General features: G+C 28.0%; 1 protein-coding gene across 2 annotated transcripts in view; it reads right to left on the reverse strand.

Moving 5' to 3' along the window:
• The window catches only part of LOC107617918 (seed linoleate 9S-lipoxygenase-3), an 8,241-nt gene extending 2,504 nt beyond the window's left edge, over window positions 1–5,737 (reverse strand). Inside the window, exons 1-8 of one of the 2 annotated variants that reach the window (XM_016319798.2) lie at window positions 5,452–5,737; window positions 4,105–4,394; window positions 3,221–3,461; window positions 2,631–2,951; window positions 2,137–2,222; window positions 1,384–1,491; window positions 978–1,282; window positions 292–555 (exon numbers count right to left, since the gene is read on the reverse strand). In XM_016319798.2, the coding sequence (XP_016175284.1) occupies window positions 292–555; window positions 978–1,282; window positions 1,384–1,491; window positions 2,137–2,222; window positions 2,631–2,951; window positions 3,221–3,461; window positions 4,105–4,394; window positions 5,452–5,647 (1,811 nt within the window). In that variant the 5' untranslated portion in view covers window positions 5,648–5,737. Of the gene's footprint in view, window positions 1–291; window positions 556–977; window positions 1,283–1,383; window positions 1,492–1,635; window positions 1,722–2,136; window positions 2,223–2,630; window positions 2,952–3,220; window positions 3,462–4,104; window positions 4,395–5,451 lie in introns of both variants that reach the window. The other variant, XM_016319797.2, reaches the window with a different exon arrangement.

The raw sequence follows: 8,949 nt of genomic DNA on the forward strand, positions 1-8,949 counted from the left end.
AAAAATATCTCAAACTTTTAAAAATAAAAACATCTAAAATTTAATTAAAAAATTTATTCAAAATCAAAATTCAACAAAACTCGTATGTAGTGAATTTCGTACTAAATAGTATGCCACAGTGTTAGTTGATCTTAGCTATTATAGTCTTAGGTTCCTAGCATTAACAATAATTTTATAATAATTTATATACATCTTCTTATATGACTTTAAACTTTTGACACAAATAATTCTATAACAAATATTAAGAAACAATAATAATAATGTGTAATTGCTGGTGTTGTAAGAATTTACCTTTTGATGAGATCCGCAGGCAATGCTTGGTCTGTAAAAACCCAATCCTTGTAAATAACAGAGGACATTTCCATAGCATACCTTCCCCACAAGAATGTTTGTTCTATAATACCATCTGCGTTGACCAGGGATGACCTTGCTAGTGAATTTATATTCATGGTGTCGCGATAATGAGGATGTAGAAGCTTATAAATAGGATGAAGCACACTTAGCTGTCTATTTGTTGCAATCACGAATGGTTCAACTACTGCATGTGTGTTTAACCTACATATAATAATAATAATAATCCATGACAAAATTAAGTTTTTAATTTCTTTGCATTCACTATCAGCAGCTATATAATAGACAAAAAAATATAAAAAATTAATTTTTAGTTAGTCAATTTTAAAATTTAAGCTTATAATTTAGCATATACAATTAAAAGTTTATGATTTAGGGTCTATATTTTAAAAATTTATAGAATGTATTGATTTTAGCCATTATTTTTAATTAATCTAACAATATATTTTTTGTTTATATTTTAAATATTGTTGATTAATTATTGGTAAAAAATAATAAATTAATCCTCTAGTATTTTTTTAAATAAATAAAATAATTTTTAAAAAATTAATTGATATTAGTCTAAAAAAAGTTAGTTAATAATGGAGAAGAAGAAGGTAATAAGATTGATAAGTATTATTGTTTACCAGTGACTGACAAGCTGATGAAAGCATGAGTCATTTACAATAACATAAGCCTTGGCAAGTAACCAAATAGCACTCTCAACACCTTCAATTGCAGGCAAGTAGACATTGCTAACAACACCATATTGATCTCCTTGAGGATGTGGCAAACTTAACTCAATGGCCAATGGCTTCAAAGTTCCATCATTTTTCAAGAAAAGAATGGTCCTTGATGCATAGGCCTTTGTGGGAGTTGAGTTTATTCTCCTTAGATATGGAATTATTGAATCATGGTGATCCAAGATGAACAATTTCTTGCCCTGGATAGCCTGCTCAACCAAATTTATCTCAATCAATTTCATTAATTAGGATTATATATATGATCATCAAAGTAATATGTAACATTATTGGACACACAATTTCTCTTTACCTCATCTGTTGTGAGTCCATCTAAGTTAAGCTCTAACTGTTCTTTGGTTATTATACAAGTATGATCACCATAGACTGTACTATCCAGTTTACTTTTTGGTGGAAACTCCTGAAATGATCAAATATATAATTTTATAAAATTTTGAAATAAATATGATGTAAAACAATTATTCATCTCCTTAATTAAGGATATACATATATATATACAACAATGCTGTATGAATTTTTTTAAAAAAAAAAATATTAATCTTACTTGCAGAACACGAATCAAACCAGGATTAAGTCCAGCAATAATCTCTCTAGCAAATTCTTCATCAGTCATCCATGCTGATTTACTCACTGAAAATATAAAATAAATAAATAAACAAATTGTAAAAAATGGATTATATATATTTATTTTCATATTATTAATTGAAAATATAGTTATAAAATTGCAAGTAGCACGTATGTTGAATATTTACAATCTACAATTTTTTATAGACAGGAAATTTGAAAAAAAAATTAATTCAGGACATAAATATTGTATAAGAAAGTCTATGGGTCAGCAGATTTTGTGATTTTTAGCCATCAATTAGCCATCATAATATTTTTAATGGTGTGAGATTGCATCTAATGATGTAGAATCATTCAATTTCCTTTTGATGGTTAAGTGATGGCCAAAATTTAACAAAAGTGCTGCCCTAGCACTCCTCCTATTTTATTTCATTTTTTTCAAACAAACTTATATTCCAAAAAAGAAAAACATACCTTTTACTTGCAGAACACGAATCAAACCAGGATTAAGTCCAGCAATAATCTCTCTAGCAAATTCTTCATCAGTCATCCATGCTGATTTTTTCACTGAAAATATAAAATAAATAAATAAACAAATTGTAAAAAATGGATTATATATATTTATTTTCATATTATTAATTGAAAATATAGTTATAAAATTGCAAGTAGCACGTATGTTGAATATTTACAATCTACAATTTTTTATAGACAGGAAATTTGAAAAAAAAATTAATTCAGGACATAAATATTGTATAAGAAAGTCTATGGGTCAGCAGATTTTGTGATTTTTAGCCATCAATTAGCCATCATAATATTTTTAATGGTGTGAGATTGCATCTAATGATGTAGAATCATTCAATTTCCTTTTGATGGTTAAGTGATGGCCAAAATTTAACAAAAGTGCTGCCCTAGCACTCCTCCTATTTTATTTCATTTTTTTCAAACAAACTTATATTCCAAAAAAGAAAAACATACCTTGAACAACTTTAGGCACTGGGAACTTGAGGAATTCTTCACCGTCAGTTCTAAGAAGTTCATTGACAACAGGCAAAGGAGTAATTTCCTTAAACACATCAGTAGGCAAGTGAATTCCTCCCTCATAGAGATCAAACACATCTTCAAAGCTATCAAACTCATTTGGTGTGAAATTTATGTCAAACACTGATTTCAAAGCAGGGATTACATCCTGGGATATTGATTTAATTCCATAAGCTAGGAAGTCTGAAGATTTCAAGTGACCAAAAGTTTCATCTCTTGGGATATATATACTGCTGCTCCTACTCTCACTGTTAGGATCTGTTAGAAAGACAAATACATAGGAATTAAGAGTTTGAGAAGCATACTTATTATCTCTAGTCATAAAGTGTTTTCAATTTTGTAAAAATTCATATGCAGTTATTTTCATGTAAAATTGATAGTTGAGAGTTATTAAATAACAATTTAGTCAAATTTGTCTAATTATTTAACGACTTTCAACTATCAACTTCACGTGAAGTTAACTTGCAGGTGAGTTTCTACTTTCCAAAAATTTCGATGCATAATTTTCAAATATGTTTGGTATAAACCTGTGTTTGTTGGTTTTCTGCCAGTTCTACCCCTCCTAGGGTAAGGATAAGTAGAAGATCCTCCAAGAACTGGACGAGCATATGCCACACCTTTGTCTGGATCACCCAAATCATTGTAAACATCATAATCATAAATTCTTTCCCATTCTTTTCGTTCTCCAGTTCCATCTCCTCTTAGATTCTTCAATTCCAATTCTCTGTAGTACACTAGTGCACTTGGTGTCTTGCTTGGTAGATAATTCTGCAATATAATATAAAAAAATTATATAACGGTTAGGTCTTGGATTAATTCGGTTAGGTTTTAAATAAAAAGACCAAGTCTCATCGCCTACTTACTTATTAACATAAACCTTATATATATAATGCAGTGGATGAATAATTTTCATAACAAAAATATTATTGAGAAATGCTATTTATATTACTAAAATCAGCCACTAGAATTAATTATTATTATGAATTTTGTATATAAATATATATTTTATTTAATTCATTTTTAATATATATTTTAAATATTTATTTCAGTATGATGATAAATTTATACGTACCGATACGATTAAAATATAGACAAATAATAACAAGTCATGTTATAGTTGTGGTAGTGATATATTTTAGTTGAATCCTCTTTAAAAATTTAATTTCACTCTCTTTCTTTCTATTAAAAAATTAATTTTTGGCCTCTCTATAAAATTCAATCTAAATTCGTCTTATATTTTATAGGAATGGTTAATTTTTTTTTACCACAGATAGGAGACTCGAACCCGCAACCTCATAATTGAGTATGAAGAGACTATGCCATTTGAGTTATAACTCATTGGCTATGAATGGTTAATTTTAATGACTGATTTTAGTGTACAATTAATATAATTGTGGTAGTGATAGCTTACATTGTTGGCGAAGAAAATGCGATCAGATTGATAGTTTTTGGCATTGTAAATCCAGGAGTTGCAAACAAAGTGGATGGTTCCAACATTATTTGGAATATCGTCAAGAGTCAAGCTAACAAGCAAGAACTCGTTTGACATATAGTTCTTTACGTAAAATGCTCCCGGAATCCCAACGTTACTATCATAATCGAATTCAATTTTGAATGCATTTTGTTTGTCTCCCAAAGTTGGCAAATTGTTAATGGCTCCTTTTAAATAAGCTGTATTCCCAACTTTTCCTTTCCCGCTAGCTGCATAAAAAAAATGTTATATGCATAAAAATTGATTTATCAAAGTAGAACTTTATTGCAAAAGTGTTCCTATTTATTAGTACTTGTATACTTAATTAAGAGTCTAGTTAACAAGCGTAACTAATCTTAGAAATTTAAGAATTTAAAAACCTTTTTTTAATAAATATATTGAAAATTTAAATTTTATCAATTTTTTAATAAAAAAATTAATTGGTAATTTTAACAAGTGTGCTAACATATTTGACTATTTGTTAGCAAAACTTCTAAACTTAATTATGATCACAGCATGATATTGAAACTTTAATTTCCCTATATATGAAAACACTTCTTCTTTTCCTTTTTTTTTTGTCGCTCTCTTTTTTTTTTTTAATTATTCTAAACTTTATTATGAAGTTGACTTATACAATATTCTAAAAGTATTAACTATAGTAAGCGATAAGAATGAATAATGATACATATATACATCCTTGTATTATTAAGTGCTTTTTTTTTATTAAGTTGACTTCGTTATTATTGAAATTTTTATTCGGCATACTAAAATTAGTTATTTACTAAAAATAACTAAATACTTTGTACTTTGGCCACAATGATTCGAAACCAATAATATTTTAATTAAAATTCAGTTGTATGGCGTGCTTTAATTTCCCTAAAATAGAATAACAAAGTTTGCTACATATTAGTGTATAGTTGACGAATATATATATCACTAAATTTTTATAGGAGATATATTTAGAAGAAAACAAAAGATTCCAAATGCAACATGTATGTGTGCCGATATATGATTCATAAAATTACTTTTTTGAAAAAACAATCCAAAACAAATTCATCATTTCGAATAATGTTTGACAAATTCATGATATATTGCATGAGAACTATACGATGAAAATTCAGGTGCAGTTATTAGCTTCACGTGAAGTTTATTAAAAAACGTTAAATGATAATTTAATCAAACATATCAAATTGAATATCAATTTTAAATAAAATTAACTGTAAGTGAGTTTCATAAAAAGCGAATATAAAAGAAGCAAAAATTAAGGTAAGTGATGGAAGAACATACAATCAACTTTGTCAGAACTTATCAACTGGAAAGCAACTGAACGACCCAAGAAGGAAGTAACAGTATCAACTATTGAAGTAAAACCACCCAAACCTGTGTCAAGAAGCCCTTCAACACTAGTTAGGCTATTAATGTCTAACACATTCTTTTGCATAAGCACAACTGTGCCTGTTATCGTTTGACCAAAAAGGGTCATCTTTGCTTAACTAATAATAATACTTATTGAAAAGCTTTATATGAGACCTTGGCTTGGCTATTGCTTGTGATGAAGCCATGCAAAATTGGTGGGTATTTATAGAAATTGAAGAAGAGCATAAACTATGTTTTTGTGTTCTAGATATTAATCTTCGTGATCCACGAGCTGCATGTGCAAAATGTGAATTAAGAGAAGACAAATACTAACATCGTTGTCGATATCGCAAATTATTATATAGAAGGTGATAAATAATGCTAATTAAATTAATAATAATGTGAAACTTTGTATTGACTATGTGCAAAGTTTATCCACATATTATAATAATGGTAATTATTGTTGTTGAGAAATGCAATAATTTTTTTACTTCCTAATATAATGACAATGCAATAGAAGATGCGTACTATAGCATGCACGAGTATCTCGTTCTCTCAATTTTTTTATTTAAAGATAGGGTAAAAATTAAAAATAGGAAATTGTGACTCAGCTAATAGAAACCTTTGGATAATTTATCAAAATTAATGCTAAGGAGTTGGAATTGGTAATTTAGTTGATATAACCTAGACGTGACTCTCATTAATTGAAGGGTAATGGTAGGTAGACAAAAAAAACAGCCAGAACTTGTCTTATTTAGCATTAATTAATTATCACAATAATTAATAGATGCTAAATAAAAAAAGTTATGGCTGTTTTTGGCTGATTTTCTTTGGTTACCAAACATTTCCGTAATCGAATTTCCTATTTGTGTTGTGGGTTAAAGATTAGAGTTAAATGAGTACACATGTAAAACACTGCGTATATAATCGAAGGGAGTTAATAAAAATGGTCTCATGTACGAGATATTCTATTACTTTCTTTATAGAGTACAAAATTTTTATTCTAGATTGATTAATAATTATTTATTTGTCTTTCTTTTAAATTATATATGGTGTATATAAGAGTTATTACTAATAATTAAATGAATAATAAAAAGTGAAAATTTACGTACAAATGTTATATTTTATGTGAAGTTAATAGTTATAAATTGTTAGATGATAATTTTATAAAATTTGTCAAATTATTAACATTTTAAAATATCAACTTCATCACATAAATACAATTGAATGTGAATCTTTATCACAATGATAAATAGAGAGAGAATTTGTTAGAGTGAGAAGTTATTGAATACATTTGTAGTTCTACATTTATTATTTCACACACCAATTGTTCATTTTCTTCATCAGTTATACTATGTGTATTTTTTTTAAGTTAATCTAAGAATATCCAATTATCAATACTTTATGTGTATGGTACCTAGTATATAAAACAGTTTTGCACTTGTGATAGATTAAAAAAAAATGTTTTTATCTATTTCAGCTCCGAACCTTAGCTTGGAGGTGAAGTACAAAATATTTCAAAGTTATTATTACAATTCAATAGATGAATTGACAGATATGATATTTAATAAACAAATTATTAAAGATGCATGAATCAAATTATTAAACAAATTATATATGTGTGTGTATAGACAAATACTGATATGAAACGTATGCATTTTTAAGACAAAATTGCAAACCCTATGACCTCGAGTGATGGAAACACTTTTTTTGGAGGGGGTGGGGGAGGATTTTCTTCACTTTAATTAGAACATATATGCTAGGAGTTGTTCATGTGTTTGGACACTTTGGAGGTATAGTTTGGGACAAGTAGTAATGAATATCTTCCGGAAAAAGTATAAAAAACGACTCCTTTACGATTCAACATAAACCAATTTTATTATAATTTAAATTTTTTAAATAAATAAAAATTTAAAAATCAAAATTTAAAAAAAATTCTATGTACATTTATTTTAATCATATTTATAGTACACAATAAAAATAATCTATAAAAAACTTAATCCCTTTCTATTCACTTCGAAACAGTTAAATCTCTTATTCCACAAACCCACCTTCTCCATGCAGTTTTTGGCGGCGTCGCCCACCGACCATTACTGTGTCTTTCGTTCCGCTGTACGGCCTCTTCTTCGCATCCCGTCGCCATCCTTTTTTATTGGACATAGCCGTCTCCACCGCCGTGGGATCATAATCCCAACGCATCTGCATTGCCAAACACCATTGTGACCTTCATCCATCGTGCCAGACACTATAAAATCTGCACCCCATAGCTCTCCATCCGTCGCGACGCAGTCACCGCCAGGCCCTATTCGCGACGCGCGATCAACTACTCCAATTTATGGCGACTCCTCCACTCGCGATGCGCGGCCTCCGTGGCTTCCTCCTTGCAACGCACCACAGCGAGTCTCCTACCATCCACGCAATGCCGTCCAAGAGGTCGTCGTTGGCCACCCTGCGACTCTTCTTCTCTTCCTCCTATTTGATTTTGAATTATTCTTTTAACTAATTTTTATATTTCTTTTTCTTAAATTTTGGAAGATTCTTTTTCCTATGTTCTGTATGTTTTTTTTTTAGGATTTAGATTATTCTTTTTATTAGTTTTGGATCTTTTTAGTTTCAAATTTTTTTTAAAAAGAGAAATTAGGATTTGCGTAATAAATGGTAAAAGGTGAATTAGAATAAGAAGAGGAAATTAATAATCATTAAATTTGCATCTTTTATAAAATAAAATTTAAATAATCATTAATTAATGACAATTAATTAGTATATAGTGTAGTTTAAAAGCGTTTGTTGACTTCTTGTTGGCTAGATTCCTGTTGATTTCCTAACGGGATTGATATCTTCCACTAGATAACCAATCTACTTAATATACTAAAATTGGGTTTTCCCCCAACTAATAAAGGTGACGTGTCGATTCCTCGTGACTCCGTTTTCCTCCAAAATGAATGAAATTTTTTCTATTCTAAATTATTTTATAAAAAATATCTTTATTATAATTATATTATAATTAATATTTAATGAATAATATATAATTATACTAATTTAGGAACATATCTTCATTATAATTATATCAAATTAATATTTAATACATATAATTTTAACAAAATTAATATATAATGCATAATTACTGTATATAATAAAAAATTACCTTAATAATAAGTAATTTATATATTTATTTTTGTTTTACTAAAGTCTATATATAGTATTTTTTTGTTGTACATGAATCTAAATTTGAGAGTCAACTCATAATTTTATATTTAGTATTTTTTTACTATTTCATAGAATAAGAATGTATTTTTTGTTTTTTATTGAAATTGATCTTTTTAAGGTACAATTTATAATTTTTTATAATATTTTTCATATACTCATTCTATTATATTATTCTTTTGATAATTTATTAATGGTTGTTACTCTAAGTTATTCTTATCGTCT

Source organism: Arachis ipaensis, chromosome B09 (genome assembly GCF_000816755.2).
Source record: "Arachis ipaensis cultivar K30076 chromosome B09, Araip1.1, whole genome shotgun sequence".
Taxonomy (NCBI): domain Eukaryota; kingdom Viridiplantae; phylum Streptophyta; class Magnoliopsida; order Fabales; family Fabaceae; genus Arachis; species Arachis ipaensis.